The following is a 19,708-nucleotide window of genomic DNA, read 5'->3' as shown; positions in this document are numbered from 1 at the left end:
TTTTTAAAATTACTTATCTTTTAAAATTTATCAAAATATTTATTATATTTATTCTCATATCTATAACAATATATAATGGGAAAACCCATTTTGGTGTCCAATATTTTTTTTCATTTTTATCCTTTTTAATAACTTACTTCCAGTTACAGAATTCCACTCTCACATCAATATAATTTCTCCCGTTAATTTCTCTCACATCACGTTACTGCATCAGTTACAGAATTTCCACTACTTAATCTTCATCTTCATCTATAATAACTAATAGGATACCAATTTTTCCTCTTAATCTCTCTCACTTCACTGGTTACTCCATAATAGAAAAAATTTCCTTTATTTTTTCTCCATCTTCTCCTGCATTCTTCTCACTTCGTCTAAATATAATGTAAAACCTACTGTAATTTATTTTTCGTCATTAAATAAAAGTGTAAACCTATTTTTATATATTTCTTTGATTAATTATAGTTGACAACATACTAATGGAAGATTCAAGTGGAAGTGGTCGACGAACTTGGCAAAACTATGCAGACAACGAAGACAAAATATGAGTGAAGAACAGAGGCAGCAACACCATTATAAGATATCACAAATATACCCCCTCAACAATACTCTGTATCAGGTACTCTAAGTTATACTTCCCATTAATAAATTTATGTTGTTAGTTTATCATTTAATATGAATTATTTTTTACGATATATCTATGTTACTTGATTCTTAGTATGTACGAATTATGTATAATTTATTTCTTGAGTGTACCCTTGAATTATCAAATTACATTATTTTCATCTTAATAATGAATTTTTTACATATTATACAGATACTCACAATAACACCGGAGCTGGTTCAAGTAATATACCAAACGGTCCAAATATGGGTAGGAATCCTATATATTTATTACAAATAGCCACTGAAGCAAATACACGCCAGAAGCGTGGCAGGCCTGTCGGTTCCAAAGATAAAAATCCTCGAAAGAGAAAAGAGGTAAATACTATTCCTGTTGAAAAAGACACAGTAAAGACACCTGCAGTTGTCCAAAATTCTGATATAATTTTAACGCCAGAAGACGTTTAGGTACCTGAAAATTGTGAAAATGATGAGATCTCGATAAATTATGTCTTTACAGGAGAGAAATGGGACCGAAATAAGACAATTGTTAATGAAATATTTGCATATAATATGGCATTAAATATCATGCATGAAAGTAAGGATCTTGAGCCAAGATCAGTCGAAGAATGTCGACAAAGGAATGATTGGCCAAAATGGAAAGAAGCCATGAAGACTGAATTAGACTCACTTGTAAAACGTGAAGTCTTTGGACTTGTAGTCCGTACACCTGAAGATGTAAAACCTGTTGGATACCGATGGGTATTTGTGAGAAAACGAAATGAGAAAAATGAAGTTGTGCGCTATAAAGCCCGACTTGTGGCACAAGGTTTTTCACAAAGGCCCGGTATAGATTATGCAGAAACGTATTCCCCTGTAGTGGATGCGATAACATTACGTTATTTGGTCAGTTTATCTGCATATCATAAACTGCATATGCATTTAATGGATGTGGTAACAGCCTATTTATACAGCTCATTAGATCGGGATATCTATATGAAAGTTCCTGAAGGACTAAAGATATCTAAACCATCCAATGAATATTCACAAGGATTATACTCAGTTAAATTGCAAAGATCTTTATATGGTCTAAAACAATCTGGACGAATGTGGTATAATCGTCTTACTGAGTATTTGGCCAAAAATGGATTTAAGAATGATGATATCTTCCCCTGTGTTTTCATAAAGAAAACTGCATCTGGATTCATTATTATTGCTGTGTACGTTGATGATTTAAATATCATTGGAACTCCTGAAGAGATTCCAACAATTATAAAAACTCTAAAGGAAGAGTTTGAGATGAAAGATCTTGGAAAGACTAAATTTTGTCTCGGCCTACAGATCGAGCATACAAAAAATGGGATCTTTATTCATCAAACAACATACACAGAAAAGATCTTGAAAAGATTTTATATGGATAAGTCACATCCATTAAGTACCCCAATAATTGTAAGATCTTTAGATGTAGAAAATGATCAATTCCGTCCTAAAGAAGAGAATGAAGATATCCTTGGTCCTGAAGTACCATATCTTAGTGCCATTGGAGCGCTAATGTATCTTGCTAATAATACGCGACCTGACATATCATTCGCGGTGAATTTACTAGCAAGATATAGTTCCTCTCCAACCAGAAGACATTGGAGTGGAATCAAACAGATCTTTCGATATCTTCATGGAACGGTTGATATGAGATTGTTTTATCCCTATGGATCCAACTCACAATTAGTTGGCTATGCAAATGCTGGATATTTGTCTGATCCACATAAAGGGAGATCTCAAACAGGATATCTATTCACATATGGTGGTACAGCTATATCATGGAGGTCCACGAAACAGACGATAGCAGCAACATCCTCTAATCATGCTGAAATACTAGCGATACATGAAGCTAGTCGCGAGTGTTTTTGGCTAAGGAGTGTGATCCAATATATTCTGTCATCATGTGGACTGATTGATCAGAAGATAGCTCCAACTATCCTGTTTGAAGATAATACAGCATGTATTCCTCAACTTAAAGGCAGATATATCAAAGGTGATAGAACAAAGCATATTTCTCCCAAATTCTTCTTCATTCATGATCTTCAAAATCAAGGGACAATTGATGTTCAACAGATCCACTTAAGTGATAATCTGGCAGATTTATTCATAAAGTCACTCCCAAAATCTTCTTTTGAAAGATTGGTACATCAGATTGGGATGCGCCGATTTCGAGATATAAAATAATGTCGGCAAGAGGGGGAGACTGTACTCTTTTTTCCTTGGTCAGGTTTTTTCTCATTGAGTTTTTCTTGACAAGGTTTTTAATGAGGCAGTCCCCATCACTAAAGGATATTGTACTTTTTTTCCTTCACTAAAGTTTTTTCCCACTGGATTTTTCTTTAGTAAGATTTTAACGAGGCAATAATCCTAAATGGTCATCTAAGGGGGAGTATTGTGATAAGAATGAGACGTGGATGCCCATTTTCTATGTGGAGCTCATATTCCAAGAATGAAGAATATTAAAGGAGCATTAATTAAAAGTTAAAAATGAAGATCCCTTATGTGTATAAATAGGAGGTTAAGCCTCCGCAGATACTACAATCAATCAATAACAATAATCTCTTCTCTCTCTTATACTATTCTCTCTTTCTTATACTACAATATTAATATATTAATTATATTGTGATAGTAATTATAGTAAATAATAATACTAGAATTTCTTATTTATATTTTTTTATTTTATATTTATTATATCTTTTTTATAGTCTTTGTAAAATTTCTACTTTCTAATTCTAAATTTCCAAATTCAGAGCCTAATTTCCCAAATTGAGAAATCCTAGTCCCCCTTCCTCTCTCTCTCTCTCGCACTCAGTCTCACAGCCATAGTTGTAAGAACTGGACCGGACCGGCCGGTTCGACTGAAAAATCGGTGGTCTGGCCGATTCGATTTATAGTTTGGACCGAACACGCAATTAAACCGGCAAGAATCGGACGATTCGTCAGAAACCGGCTAAAACCGGTCGGTTCGATACAAATGCGCGAACCGGCCGATCCTATGGTGCTCCCAGCATTTCACAGGTCTACGGTGCTCCAGCCGTCCAGCGCCTCATGGTAGGCTCGAACATTACTCCTATGCTCCTTTCCCTCGCAGATCTTCGGTGCTCCAGAGCAGGACTCGAACTCATGTCTCTTTTGTTGCACTCAACAAGGTATGCCACCAAGCTGCTTTGTCACTTTTATACTTTATGTGCTAGTTAATATATATATATACATAATTGAATTGTTTTATATTTATTTAATTTAATTTTAGTTTTATACTCACCTTTTTTTTAATATATAATTCTTTAGGATTTATACTATTATTAAAATGTTAGTTAATATATTTATTTTAAATTTTTTAAAATATTAAGTTAAGTAGTATGTCTTCGAAGATTTTGACTTAGGATTAATTAGTAGATATATAAACATCACTATTAAATTTCACATAATAAATTGATAGAGGGACATAACGTATCCATGGTTTACTGTCGTAAAGGACCAAATTGATACTTTATTTTTTTCAAGGACTAATTAATCCGAAGTAAAAAATTTCAAGAACCTAATTATCACTTTACTAAATTTTTTACTATTTTATATTTTTTACTCATGTGAAACCGATTTTACCGGTTCAACCAGCGATTTATCGGTTAAATCAATAAACCAATAAACTAATAACCTAACCAGTTCGATCACCGGTCCGATTCTTACAACTATGCTCACAGCCCTCATCTCTCACGGCAAACACACACACACGCACAACACAACTCACCCTCAATTCCTAATTCAGCGACGCCACCCCCTTCCTTCATCACTGCCGCCGTCCTGGAATACGCCGTCGACGCCGTTGCAGAGAGTAGGACGATGTACCGCCGTGCTCTTTGCCGCCGCTGTCGAGCAGACCCGTTCGAGAGGAGAGAGTGCCGCGAGCCAGGGACGACGCGAGGAAGAAGGGGAGCCATCGCGCTCTGCCGCTGCCAGCTCCGTCGCGTCCTGCGCCGCCGAGGGTCCCGTTCCTGTTAGATCCGTCGCCGTCCAGCCGTTTCTGCGAGCTCGCTGCCGTCGAGGAGAAGAGAGTGAAGCCGTCGAGCTCGCGGGAAAGAAGGAAGAAGTCATCGTCACTGCGCCGAAGCAATCGCTGCCGTCGTCGCGCTCCTCCGCCGCGCCAGGTTGTCGTGTTGTGGTCAGAAGCCGTTGCTGTCGGAAAGCCCAGCCGCAGTGAAAGAGAGAGTTCACGAGGGTTGGAGCCACTGTCCTTTGGCTCAACCCCTGTTTCTGCTGCTGTTTACGCTAGCTCAGCCACTGCCGCCCCAAGCGGTTTCGGTTTTCTTCTAATTTCGACGCTCGGAGGTTGGGGATTTATTTTAAAATTAACTGTTTTAATTTATGGATGCCATTGAGATTTAGTGAGTAACTGCAAATAATTTATAAATGTCTTATTTGATTAATTGATGAAAATTGACGAAATTTAGGTTGTTGGTGATTGTGAATATGATTGAATGTGATGAAATTGTGATGAGATTGATTTGTGGCTGTGTTTGAGGATGATTATTTCTGTTGGTTATGTGATTTGATGATGATGAGGGTATGCTTGAAAATTCTGCTGGAAGTTGATGAACTATTATGAATATGTATGTGTAATTTTGTGAATTATTGATTCCGAGTTCTTGGAGCTATACTACTGATTTTAATAACTTTGTTTAATGAAATGGAAGTTGGAATTGTGATATTGGAAGAGTCCTAGACTCCTAGGCTTAGATACAAAATTTGGAGTGTAAGGTTGCTTAATTGTTACTAAATTGAAATATGATGAGTTAATTGTTGAATGAAAAGTATTTGAAAAAAGTTAGTTGTGGTGATTATTCTGAATTATGATTGAAGCTGGATGTGGTTGTGGTTGTGCCTGAGTTATTGATGGTTGTGATGAATGAATTGAAATTCTGATCTTTAATGAATTATATTGAATTGGTTGTTGATGAGCTAGTTATTCGATATATGGTAACGGTAGTGGACTTGGTTGGTGACTGATTGAGAATTGGTTTTGGGAAATTAGTTATGAATTGATGAGATGGAAGTTGGATTGATGGATTATGTGGGAATTGCGGATTATGATTGAATTGTTAATTATTGCGAATTGTGAATTTTTTGATTGATTAAGAATCTCCTATTTGGTAATTGTTGAGAAAAGGTGGATGAATTGTTGAGAAAAAGGTAACCTGTAAGGGTGGCTAAGTCCGAGTTTTAGAGAAGGTGCTGACGAAATTTTATAAAATCTGAGGTTTTATTTAAAAAGTTATTTTAGAAGATTTGGATTTGGAAAATTAATTATTTGAGTTTTATTTAGTTTAAAAAAAAAAGAATTATACTATTTTAAATTTGATTTTCCAAGAAAAGGTTTATGTTTTGAGTTTGAATTATTTAAGAAAGGAACTATGTTTTGAGTTCGATTCAAGATGAAAAGAGTTATGTTTTGGGCTTGAAATAAAGGATTACCTTTTGAGGAGCTTGGTGAATTTATAACATCTGAATTTAAATGGTAAAGAGAGATGATCTTTGAGTTTTTGGGACATTAGTAAACTTGAGAAAGAGTTTTATTTGATTACTTTTAATGAGAGGGTTATGTTTTGAAAAGTATTTAATGAATTTAAAATAAATGATTTTCTTGAGTCTTTTGATAGAGAATTAAACTGAAAAATAGTTTTAAAGTTGGTTTCAGTTAAGATTGCTAAAGTAGAGATTATGAAATGATTTGATGGTTAAGATTTTTATGGATGAATGGCTGAGAAAATTAAGAAAGGTTTAAAGAAAAATGTTAAGAATTCAAAGGGAAAAAGAGAATGAAGAATTGATATGTGGATTGTTGAGATTTAGAAAGGATAATGAAAAACGATAAAAGGCAGGAAAACCCCACGAACTGTTAGTTGTTTAACTACAGGGAAAACCTACAAACTGATAATTGGTTAAATTCAGGAAGTACCCACGAACTGAATGATCATTGGTCTCGGAGAAACCTATATATTGTTATTCGTTTTATATGCGGGAAAAATCCACGAATTGATAATCATTAATTATGGGAATAAACCACGAACAGTTGTATGTTGATCTCGGGGGAAAACCCACGAACTGATGATCTCAGTTTTGTGTGTATTGATCTCGGGAAAACCCACGAACTGAGGATCTCTGTTTTGTGTGCACTGATCTCGGGGAAATCCACGAACTGAGGATCTCTGTTTTGTTGTGTATTGATCTCGGGGAAACCCACAAACTGAGGATCTCTGTTTTGTGTGTTGATCTTGGGGACACCCACGAATTGAGGATCACTGTTTCCCCTTGTGCGTATATTATGGGGTCGAGCTTTGCGCCGACTGTCGGTAGTCATGAAGGAGTGATATTCTTAACCACCGACATGTATGCACGAAGAACAAAATGAGAAACCATATCTGGGACTTGTTCCTAGGTAATGTCGGGCTATAGGGTGTAAACCGACACGTGAGTTCATGATCTACTTAGGACAGACATGCATCATAATGTTTGCGCATTTGCATTTGGTTGTGTTTGCTTGTATTACTTCTTTGTGATTGTGTTGTTTATCTTATTGTGATTTGTTTGTGTTGAATTGAGTTTCTTACTTGTGCTAGTAGTTTGTGAAGGAATTGAGATGAGTAATAACTGTTGTTGTGGCTGAGAGATATTCAATATGACAAATCTTGGCTTTAGAAAATTAAAAAAGTAATTAATTATCTAAAGTAAGATTAAAAGGTATTTCCAAAGGTTTGACAAAAATGGTTTTATAAGTAAAGTTAATTTTTTGAATGTCAATTATTACTTTTACGGCATTCTCATTCTCTACTGAGAAAGTGTGATTTGTTCTCACCTCCATAAATTTCCAACCTTTTAGTGACACAGGTTCGAAGACTCAGTATGAAACCACAGACAATTAGTAGGACTTTACTTATATTTCTTGTTGTTTTCGTAGAGTTTCCTCGCCTTGTTGATTAAGATTTTTATTCTATACAGAGGAATAGGTATTATATCAATTTTATTTTGAATTACTTGTATAACATTTATTGTTATTAGTATTTATATGATTAGTATTACTTGGTGATCTTTGATATATGGTTTAAGTTAATAAAAACAAAATTTTTTTGGAATCTTTTTAAAAACTGAAACGCGATAACGCTGTAAAGGCTCAATATTAAAAAGATAATAAAGGAAAACAGGTCAGTAACGTCTTACTTTTGGTATAATAATGACATGCTAAAAGTTGAGTCATTACAATATATGTCCAAACAAAAGTCAGAGCATGTTAATTATGAGCATGACAGATATCATTGCACCTACTGTCCTTTGAATTCATTTTGGATTTTCTTTCAAACTTTTCAGTAAGAAGGGCATTGATGCAGGAGCAATAGGAGCATGCCACTTGGGAGCCATTCAAGGAGTCACCCCCCAAAATGTCAACATCTTAAAGCTAGTCGTATTTTTGAAAGGTTGGGCATTGCACTTTCTTCTTCAATGGCTAAACAAAATCTTAGACAAGCTATTGATTTTTTGTATTCTCGCGGCCTTGCTACTTCTGATTCCTATACGCGCCATGTCCTTCACTGCGTTCGAGCAAATGACTTTGTTCAAGCCAAGAGATTGCAGTCTCACATGCAACTTCACCTTTTCCAACCCAAAGACTCCTTCATCCACAACCAGCTTCTCCATTTGTTTGCCAAATGCGGCAAACTCTCCTATGCACGAGACCTGTTTGATAATATGACCCACAGAGATGTTTATTCTTGGAATGCCTTGCTTTCTGCTTATGCTAAGTTGGGTTTGGTTGAGGATTTGTGCACTGTCTTTGATCAAATGCCTGTTCGTGATTCCGTTTCTTATAACACCTTGATTGCTTGTTTTGCAACTAATGGGCATTCAGGCAAGGCATTGAAGATTTTAGTGAGGATGCAAGAAGATGGGTTTCAGCTCACCCAGTACTCCTATGTGAATGCATTGCAAGCATGTTCTATGCTCTTGGATTTGAAGCTTGGTAAGCAGATTCACGGGAGAGTTGTTATTAGTGGTTGTGGGGATAACACTTTTGTATGGAATGCTATCACTGGTGTCTATGCGAAGTGTGGTGATATTCATAGGGCACGGTGGTTTTTTGATCGAATGACACATAAAAATGTTGTTTCCTGGAATCTTATGATCTCTGGATATGTCAAATTGGGAAATCATGATGAGTGCATTCGATTGTTTAATAAGATGAAGTTATTGGGTTTGAAACCTGACCAAGTTACAGCATCAATTGTTATCAATGCTTACTTTCAGTGTGGACATGTGGATGATGCAAGGAAGATGTTCAGTGAAATACCTAAAAAGGATGAGATTTGTTGGACAACAATGATAGTTGGTTATGCACAGAATGGAAGAGAAGAGGATGCATTGATGTTGTTTGGCGACATGCTCCGTAGAGACGTTAGACCTGACAGTTACACCATTTCAAGTGTGGTCAGCTCCTGCGCCAAGCTAGCTTCTTTGTGTCATGGTCAGGTTGTCCATGGAAAAGTAATAGTAATGGGTGTTGATCATAGCATGCTTGTGTCAAGTGCTCTTGTTGATATGTACTGCAAGTGTGGAGTTACTTTGGATGCTTGGAACATTTTTGGGACAATGCATTTTCGAAATGTGATTACTTGGAATTCTATGATCCATGGTTATGCACAAAATGGTCAACCACATGAAGCGTTGGCTCTTTATGAAAGGATGCTTCAGGAAAATATCAAACCTGATAGCATTAGTTTTGTGGGTGTATTATCTGCTTGTATTAATGCTGACATGGTCGCAAAAGGACATGAATATTTTAATTCAATAAGTGAACATGGGATGACACCAACATTGGATCACTATGCGTGTATGGTCACTCTCATTGGTCGCTCTAGCAGTGTTGATAAAGCTGTGGATTTGATCAAATGCATGCCTAATGAACCAGATTACCTCATTTGGTCCACCTTACTCTCTATTTGTGCAAAGAAGGGTGACATCAAGAATGCAGAATTGGCAGCTGGTCATCTCTTCAAGTTGGATCCACATAATGCAGGACCTTATATTATGCTTTCCAACTTATACGCTGCTTGCGGGAGATGGGAAAAAGTAGGTGATGTACGATCTCTCATGAATAAAAACAATGCAAAAAAGTTTGCTGCTTATAGTTTGGTTGAAGTTGGGATTGAAGTCCATAAATTTGTTTCAGAAGATCGTAATCATCCAGCAGTGAAACAAATCTATGATGAATTGAACAAATTGATTTCAATATTGCAACAAATTGGGTATAATCCAGATACAAACATTGTTCTGCATAATGTGGGACAGGAAGAAAAATTTAAATCCATCTCATACCACAGTGAGAAACTAGCTCTTGCTTTTGCTTTAATCAGAAGGCCCAATGGAATTGCACCTATCAGGATCATAAAGAATATACGTGTCTGTAATGACTGCCATATGTTTATGAAATTTGCATCAGTCCATATTGAAAGGACAATCATTCTGAGAGATTCAAATAAATTCCACCATTTCTCTGGTGGGAAGTGCTCTTGCAAGGACCATTGGTAAAGTCTTAATCCAGATAATGATATCCTATGAATTTAATTGTTTTGAAATCGAATGGTGTTGGCAATAGAAGGAAAAATTAAATCTTTATGTAAACGTGGACTCAATAGATTGGAATAGCTGTATAGCACGGGAATGCCTTTAGAAAATTTCTTGGGACGACACAATGTGTTGGACTAGGAAGCAAGTATACTCTTTGAATTCATTAACCAAGAATGGACCTTGAAGAAAGAGAGTCAAGAAAACTATCAAATCTCCAAAACTTGCTTGATCCAGACTAGAGGTTCTTTGTGACATGTAAAACCTGCTCGATTCAGACTCGAGGTTCTTTGTGACATGTGCTGTGTCTACATGTAACTCAATCTTGTGGCAGTGGTAATTGCTTGTCTCTTAAGGTAAATTTGAATTATGTTCATGGATATACCAAAAGCATAGTGTGAAAGATAAAGTTAATTTTGCTTCTTTTTTCTCTCTTGGTAGCTCAATTATAGTTATTGCTAGACATCATTAATATAGAATTTTATTCTTCATTATTTTTCATATTTTATAGTTGATAGTGACCTATATCATGCAATTTATGAGAATATTGTTATTCATGTATGAGCCGTTTGGTTATTGGTTCCTGTAACATCTTTTGCGGTGTCAAATTTTTGCAAAATTTGCCAAGATGGTAACATCCTGTACTTTGTTACATTTGAGAGATACTTGCAAAAAATTACTAAAATGTTCTATATGAGAATATTTTCTTGTTCTCTTGCAGTGGTAAAGGAAAAATGAAAGGAGAATTTGTCGATAACTTTATCAGAGATGAAGATGCAACACCCGATGACCTGAGTATTATTGAACCTTAACTCTTCAAATTTCATTTACAGTACCAATGCTTTTATTTATTGAAAAATCTAGATTCTTGATCTCCCCCACTAAGTGTTTCAGGCATTTAACTTCTACAATGAGTCTAATCAACTACGAGATGGTTGCAATGTTGGGTAAATAATACACTAATGCATCATTTTCAATTCTGAAATTCAAACCTCACATTCTATCATATTGTTATATAATTAAATTCCATATTAGTCACTCATATTTACATGTCCTATACTAACCGGTACCCTTAATGAAACTACAGGGGCACAGAATTCGTGAAGAAATAAATGATCAACACATTCTATCAGCTCTAATATTATGTTAGTATGTTCCGTTTATCGGAGCTTAACTTATAACAATGCTTCTTTAATTAAAGTTTCTTTTTTTCCGAGCGTGCCCTAGCCATTGCCGCGATGTTCCTATCTTCTTTTAGATACTTTTGGGTGCAAGGTCATGGTGTCTCTTCTTCGAGTTGTGGTCTTTTGGTTGTTGAGTTGATTCCTTTTAGTAATAAAGCATGAAGCATCCATATCATGTTCTTGCATATTACTCTCTTGAAGGACAAAGAGATGATTTTTCGGATACCATTGTTAGTGTTCCTTTGGAATTCACCATATGTCCATAAACCTTTTTTTTTTATCCCCTCATACTTCTTGCTTTATCTGTCCTATAAATTTTTGCTGTATTTTTAGTATCAGGGTCTTCATTTTTCATTTCAATTCCTAGACAATAATGTCTTTTTAATAAGGTTATGTTCTTACTTCGTATGGTATCAGGGTTCTGTTGTGTTCTTGTTTGTAATAAGGTTGTAGTATTAGGGCTCTACGAACTCGGCAATTTATTTGCCGTTTTTTAAATAAATAACAAAATTATTTATTATTAGAATACAATTGGCTGAAAAGATTTTTAAATTTGCACAACTTCATTTCGCGGTCTCCTTCCACAAAATGAATTTACATTGTATCTCTAGCCAAATGCCCACGAAATGACCATACTAGGCCTGCAAGAAGTGACATTTTTAGTGCAGTGTTTATAACAATACCACTACTAAGTATACTACTACTATAACAAACTTGGATTGATCGAATGGTCAGCTTACTCATCCGTTTAACCAAGTGTTGAGGGTTTGAATTCCGTTCTGTGCGTGCAGCAATTCATTGACCAACTTACTACTACGATTAATACTTAATAATAATAAGGGTAAAGTATCTTTTTGTTTTTGAAGTTTGCTAAAAGTTTTAAAAATATTCATGAGTTATTTTGTTTCAATATTGTCCCGTAAATTTTTGACTTGTATTAAATATACCCCTAACAACTAATATTTCAAAAAACTTAGGATCAATTCAGCCATAATTTTATAAGAATAACCCAACACAAGCAAATTAGAGATAGTTATAATGTATTATTGCTAAATTAGTCCTAATTTTTTTTGAAAATTTAGCTGTCAGAAGTATATTTGGTGCAATTAAAAAAATTTTTAGAGAAAATAAAATTTTGGAGTATTTTTCCACCGTGTCTCACTCTCACAATCTCACCGCAAAATCGTCGTCATCCCTCGTATGAGGGCCGAGGCAGAATCGTCGTCGCTTTCTCTTGCTGCAGCCTGAACGTCGCCGCCTCCAGCCCGGTCTTCGTAGCCGCTTCTATTCCGGTTTTTGTTGCCGCCTCTAGCAAGATCTTGCCGGTCTTCATCACCGCTGCAGCAGCATCTTGGCCCGTCTTAGTTGTGGTTTGTCCGTCAGCCTCTTCGCCGTTCGCCGCTCCTCCTTCCAGTAAGTCTTCTGTGATCTTATTCAATGTGTGTGTGCCTCTTGTATGTGTGTGTCTTCCGACTTTGATGGAGTGTGGTAATTGAAGACAAAGGAATACTGATGAAGAAGTTTGGAACCATTATTATAGCAAGAATGTTGTTGAGGGTGCTAATTATTTTTAGTGATTGATGAGATGATTGTGGGTGTTGTTGCTAAAGAAGCACTATTACTTATGTTTGTTGTTGTTTTCAAACAGAGTTAAGGATAATTAAACAAAATGGCTCAGTGTGTCCGCCTCTTGTGCCATTATTGAATTTGAATTACAAAATTAGTAAACTGCTGTGTAAACAACTAACTTGTGCCTCTTGTGACATACGTATGTGTGTAGGTGTGTTTTGAATATGCAATGTAGATATTAAAAAAGAACTTGCAGCAATTCATATAATTTTGATGTTGCCTTTAACTCATTTTAATATCTTTATTTTAATTGTTATATTTTCTTTTTTAAGTTCGTTCTTTTAAAAAAGACCAGTACTAATGTTGTTGTTATAATTGATAAAGAGAACATATATTACCCTGATTTTTAATACAATTTAATCAGCAAGATTACATTTAATATTGAAGCACATATATTACCTTGAGGATTATTTTTTTTAAATCTTCTTTTTCGATTTTTTCTTTAATCTTTTAAAAATCCGTGGATACAAAGTTTTCGTTACCCGTTGCGGGGAAGAGGAGAGTTTTTTTTATGGCCCTTCCTATATTTCATGCAATATTGCTTTTGTTTCTTATTAGTAATTGTCATAAAATTCCTCTGTATTCTATGAACACCCTTCTCCTTTACATAACATTTTTGGCTAGTTATTTCTTTTTGGAAAATTGAAATGTTTATAATTTGTATGTATAAAATGAAAATAATTCTTAAAGAGTGTGTGATATGGATCTATTTTTATTAAACTTTAATAAAAAAAATTATTCAGATGATACAATATTAAAATTTAATAAAAATTAAATTTCGTCATTTTGTTATTTTATTTTCTGATTGATGGATTACTCTCCTTGCTTTAATAATGTTGAGTTCACAGATGTCCTATTCTTTATGTAATTATATTACACAATTTAGTTTGTTTCATGTGTCTCATCTTAGAACTTGTTGAAAACATTTTTGTTTTGATGGATATACAATATTCTTGAGTATTATATTTAAAATAAAATAGAAAATTAAAATACTGTAGAGATGCCACAAATAAATTTGGAGTTGAAAGGATCATAACATTATACTGTTATGAATAAATAACTGAACCAACAATACAAGAATATGGCTGATTAACTACCACAAAAAGAATTGTAAAATCATCGCCAATCTGACGCAAAATATAATTTAGTGACAGATTAGCTACCGCCTAGCAACTAATGCTTTTCTCGCTAATTTCAAGTCGCAGATCGGCAAACAACAGTCGCTAGCAACCGAATAGATAGTCACAAATCTATCACTAAAGTAAAAGCTAATTTCATAGAAGAAATAGTCTAAACAGTAGTCACTAATTAGCAACAAACTCTACTACAGCAGACTCATTGCTAAATGCAAGCTAACTTCATAGACAAAATGGAATGCTTAGTTGACACTAATTAGCGAAAAATTTTCCCAAACCTAACTCGTTGCAAGTTGTCCGCTAATATGATCACAAATTTGTCACATTTTGTAGCAAATCTATAACTAATTTTTGAAAATCCTTAATCAAATTTGTAGAAATTTTGTCGCTAAACGAAAACTATTACTATCTCAATTTCCTTTTAAACTAGTAACAAATTGATATGTATATCACAAATGTTTCAGTCGCAATGGAGTCTTTAATTTGTCACCATCATCAATAGCAGGTATGTCATTAATGTTTCACAAAATATTAGTTAGAATACCAATTTTGTCGCTATATTAAAATAAACCTCATTATTTTCTTATTTTAGTGATTTAACTAAAAAATTATAACGCAAACAAATAAAATTATTTCAAAATTATACATGTTTAAAAAAGTTCAAACCATGTTTAAAGAAATTAGGTATTGAAGCTTAACCTAATAATAACCAAGTCTTTGGGTTTGATCAAATGCCTATTCTATCTATTAAATAGCTCTAAAAAACATGACTTAATCAGTAAACTAATAAAGAAGGCTCAGTTACAATATTATGTAAAAATAAGTATTCACTCATTTCTTTAGAGATATTTCAATATGGCTGTCCAAATATAATCATGCTTCTATAAAATCATTATACATTACACATCTTAGTTGCTCTTTACACATTGAAATTAAAAAAAATGAAAAATACAAACACCTTAGACTTGACATATCAATTGCACAAAGAACATGTCCACCAATTCCACCTTCAGTCTCACTAATGTTGTCACTTATACTATCATCAAACTGCAAAAATATCACAGAAAAATAATATCAGTAGGATAAGTCGAGTGAGCGTACCCAATCATGTTCATTTTGGATTCAACTCCGACATCACTAAATTGGCATATTTTACTAATGAATCTTGAGCAGTTGTATTGTTTGCAAATTTCAAAACTAGCAATTTAATCTGGCTCCACCAGAGCATTCTAATTTCAAAACTAGTTAAATCTTGTTCTTGAGAGCCTCAGTTAACTTGAAGGTCTTGATTTCACCCTTACAAGAGGTCAATTCCTTGCTCTTTTCTGCAACATTCTCTACTATTTAAGCTAAATAAAAAGTAGAAATTCGGCACATAGAAAAGCACTGTAGTGAGCTATACATTGTCCAAACTTCAAGCCCAATTGTCGTCTATTATAACATGGGGGTGTGTCACAGAATAATTAGAAATAAATCATCAGCATTAACAATAAGATTAAGTTATTAAGTATAAATTAGAACAAACAGGAAGAACAATAACCATATTAACAAAGTTAAGAAAAAATAATCGCATCAATTAAATTAAGAACATATCAGAAAAAAAAAAAAACAAGTAATAATCAAAACAAATATTTAGTTTACTAGTAATCAGAATAAGAATCAGAACACCAAAATACCAACACTAATGATTTTTTTCAAGAAAAAAAAAAGAAAATAACATGACTGGTAATCAGAAGTCAAAACAATATCAAAATACTAATCAGAAAAATAATCAAAATCTAATCAAAGCAATAATCAAAACCCCATAATCAGAAGTTCCAATAATCAGAACATTAATCATTTACCTGAGCTTGAGAACAGAGGTCAGAGAAGAGAAGAAGACGACCAGGGGCAAAGAAGAAGAAGACGACTGCAGGCAGTAGAGCAGAGGTGGCGGCTGACTGATGGAGTGATGGTGGCAGGGAGCAGAGAAGCGCCGTCGCACTTTGCAGCCACTGGTGTCATCGCCATTGAGGCTGGTGAGTAGTGATGGTGGATGGTGAGAGACAGGGAGAGAGAGAGAGGGCTGAGAGGGAAACGGTGGCGTCGTGCGTGAGGTGGGGGCTGAGGGTGTGTGGCTGCGTGCTGAGAGAAGAGGGGGTTCAGGTCAGGGTTGTGCCTCATTACGTGCTAGAGAAGAGGGTGCGTGACTGTGTAGCCTTGTGTGCTGCCGCTGGGTGCCCTAACTAACATTTGGAGAAGTGCGAAACCTCATCGAGTCGGGTCTGGTGATTGAGTTATGGCCCGACCTGGTTGAGGATCTAGATTTCTTTTTTTTCCTCCAGATTAGCCACCAAAATATTTAAAAATATTTTTATATTTTATAATTAGTTTTTTTATAAAAAATAATTTAAATATTTTATTTACTTGTAATTTGTGAAATAATGATATACCATATATTTGAAAGCTTTCCAAATTTATTTTTTGCCGAAAGTGGATAAATGCGAGGTATAGCCGTATAGCAGCCATCGGCATGACAAGGAGAGGAAGAGTAGCAGTCATCGAAACTGGAAAGGAGTAGAGACAATAGCCATGAAACTATGGAAGGGAGCGTAAGGATCAATATTTCAGCCAGATTGGGCTAGCTTTGGGCCTCATCCCTTTCTGTCTCGTATTTAGGCAAAGCCGAAAACCTGTGGATGATAATCTTCTAATATAAAAAAAATTTAAAGGGCCATGATACAAGCTTTTCTTTAATGGTACAACTGTATAGAAAAATAAAACTTGTAAACCTTTCACCGAAAAAAAAAAACTTGTAAACCTGTCCAGCTAGATCTAATGGCCCCAACGCATCTGCAGGCTAAAAGAACAACACCAAAAACACACACACACATATATATATATATATGAAACACACATTTTAGCCTAATTGAGCACCGCAAGGCTTAGTTGAGTGGCAATTATGTTTGCCTTGCTCTAAGGTACACCGGGTTCAAATTCCAGCTGAAGCTGGTTGTTGTTTAAGAATCCATAGTATTTATGGTAGTGTGTGAGTGTAATGCCTAAAATTAGGAGTTGTCCAATCTGTTTGACCCCTAAAAAAATATTAGCTTAATTGAAGGATTTTTTTTAAATAAATAATTTAAATATTTTTTTTACCAATATAAATAATTTGGAACATATTTACAAATTTTTATTTTATTATATATTTCGTTTACAGTGTAAACAAATTAATTATGAACATATTTCGTTTATACTATAAACAAAATATTATTTATGAAATGAAAGATGTGGAAATTTTTAAATGCGTAATACGAGTGCACACTTAATACGTGAAAATTGATGTACTTCACATATTTTGTTTACAGTGTTAATGAAATATACTCATAATTAGTTTACTATAAACAAAATATGAGTACTGTGAGTCTGTGATTACTAAAAATTTATTTTTTATAAGTATAAAAATATAATTTTTTAAAATAATAAAAAGTATTAAAAATAGAATTTTGACCGATTTAAAAAATAAAATTCGATATATTTTTGTTACTGTTTAGATCTACCTTAATTAATTTATATCTCATCTATATTTTAAATTTTAAATTAATAACTTTCTCACGTTGTTACTCTCCAAATAAAAATATTAATATAGGAGATAGACAGTTTTAATGGACAATTTTAACTCAAATTACGTAATTTAAAACTGCCCATTTAAATACATAATTTAAAACTGCCAATTTAAATAGCAAATTTTACAAGGTTTTTCATGTACTCTATTATTTGAAAAGTTCAGATTATTTCGTTCAAATTTTATTAAAATTTTTAAGTTTAAATTATAATAGTTTAAATTTTGATTATCAAAATTTTTAAATTTTTAAATTTTTATTTTGTTGAGTACTAATTTAAATGAGATGGTTTCTAAAAAAATAATGTAATGACAGTTTTAAATTATGTGACTTGATCACTACGATTTAAATAGCAAAGTTGCGAGAATCAGACCGATCATTGAACTAGTGAAGTAACTAATTTAATAGTCCAATCAGAGTCGAACCTTAATTGAACCGGTTTAGTTAAATATATAATAAAATTATAAAAAAATTCAATATATAACAGCAATAAACTGAGTTTTCTTAATAGCAAAAGACTGACCAAATATTTATTCCTTAATCTTATTCATAAGCTCATCTTAATCCTAGATTCATTGAACAATACATTGCCACGACAATTGATTGTTACAGCTTCCATATGCAGCAATTATAAGGAGAGCTCAATTTTAAGATGATGTTGTCATATAATTAATTAGTCAAATAATTGTAAGCAATGCAAACTATTTCATTGGACAAAAGCTAAGGTATCCCCAAAACTAAATATCCGTTTTTTTTGTCCAATAGTGGTTTCTTTTAATCAAGAGAGGCAGCAAAAATTAAAAAATAAATAAAGCATCAGAAACTCAAATTCAGAAAGGAATTTATGTTGATCACGAAATTATCATGAGCCAACAACAATATTAGTCCCTTCCAAACCTAACTAGAGACTTCCAAAATTTGATTAAGAAAAGAAATAAAATAAAATAAAATTTATTTATTCCCAATTGTAGCTATATGACAAACAGTACTTCCACATATCAATAAAACTCCTGCCATTACAACAATTACAACAAAATTCAGAATTACAGCCATTCAGAATCTACAATTATATCAAAATTTTATTCAGCATTCAAAATTCAGAATATAAAATTGAAAAACCAGTAAAACAGCTGTTACATAAAATTAACCAAATAATTAACTAACCAAATAATCCAAAATTGAATTACATACAGCGGCCATTACATACAGAACTCTGCATCAATCCATATAATTAACCAAATAAAGAACTCTGCATCAATTCATATAGTTCATTAATAAAATAAAAAAAATTAGTTGAAAAAACCAGTACAACTCACTGCGACAGAGACGAAAGTAGGCGTCTAGGTCACGGCGGCAGAACAGATACCCAACGACGTTGACAAAGAAGCTTACCAGACAAGCAGACGACGCCGACCATGGAAGCTTCGGAGTTCAGATGCCCAGACGCCGCCGATGACACCGCCCGTTGGAGGTCCTTCTGCCCGATGACAGCAACTCTAATGTGGTGTCGATTGTGGTAGATTGGGAGGGACGGTGGCCTTCGTTGGAGTTGGATGAACTGATGAAGATTGGAACTTGGAAGTGAAATTAGAGTTGAGGTGTGGTGGCTGGTGAGTGAGAGAATTGAAGTCTTGCCGTTTGCATAAGGGGTTGCAGAATTAGGTTACCGGGTCAGCTATGTAGGTAAGTGGGTTGGGCTCGTTTAATTATGTTTTTTTTGGCGTCAAAATGGCGCAGTTTCAGATCCATAAGTAAAAAACTGGTACAGTTAAAAACCCGGCCGATTTGGCCGGTTCATTGTTAATCACCGGTTTGACCGTTTTTTTATAAGTTTTTTGAAGGATGGTTTTGGAGGTTAACTGAACCGGCTTGGTAATTTGTTTTCAGTTAACCCGGTTGAATCGGCCGG

General features: G+C 34.3%; 1 protein-coding gene and 2 long non-coding RNA genes across 6 annotated transcripts; 1 reads left to right on the top strand and 2 right to left on the bottom strand.

Moving 5' to 3' along the window:
- Positions 4,855-11,711, top strand: LOC107614064 (pentatricopeptide repeat-containing protein At4g14050, mitochondrial-like). 4 transcript variants are annotated; one of them, XM_021109029.1, is made up of 4 exons: positions 4,855-4,965; positions 8,019-10,604; positions 10,970-11,195; positions 11,336-11,711. In XM_021109029.1, exon 2 carries the CDS (start codon positions 8,032-8,034, stop codon positions 10,210-10,212), a length of 2,181 nt encoding a protein of 726 aa, XP_020964688.1. In that variant the 5' UTR covers positions 4,855-4,965; positions 8,019-8,031; the 3' UTR covers positions 10,213-10,604; positions 10,970-11,195; positions 11,336-11,711. The 4 variants fall into 4 exon arrangements, with proteins under 4 accessions (XP_020964688.1, XP_020964689.1, XP_020964687.1 ...); XM_021109030.1 differs by lacking the exon at positions 4,855-4,965 and having other exon boundaries at positions 8,002-10,208; positions 10,320-10,604; XM_021109028.1 differs by lacking the exon at positions 4,855-4,965 and having other exon boundaries at positions 8,002-10,584.
- Positions 15,007-16,503, bottom strand: LOC107611946. Its single transcript, XR_001613533.2, has 2 exons — positions 16,042-16,503; positions 15,007-15,244 (listed from the first exon to the last, which is right to left on the bottom strand). It is a non-coding gene; the product is annotated as an uncharacterized LOC107611946 (long non-coding RNA).
- Positions 18,735-19,525, bottom strand: LOC110265779. Its single transcript, XR_002352108.1, has 2 exons — positions 19,192-19,525; positions 18,735-19,048 (listed from the first exon to the last, which is right to left on the bottom strand). It is a non-coding gene; the product is annotated as an uncharacterized LOC110265779 (long non-coding RNA).

Source organism: Arachis ipaensis, chromosome B08, assembly GCF_000816755.2.
Source record: "Arachis ipaensis cultivar K30076 chromosome B08, Araip1.1, whole genome shotgun sequence".
In the NCBI taxonomy this organism is placed as follows: domain Eukaryota; kingdom Viridiplantae; phylum Streptophyta; class Magnoliopsida; order Fabales; family Fabaceae; genus Arachis; species Arachis ipaensis.
This window is presented reverse-complemented; position numbering and strand designations above follow the sequence as displayed.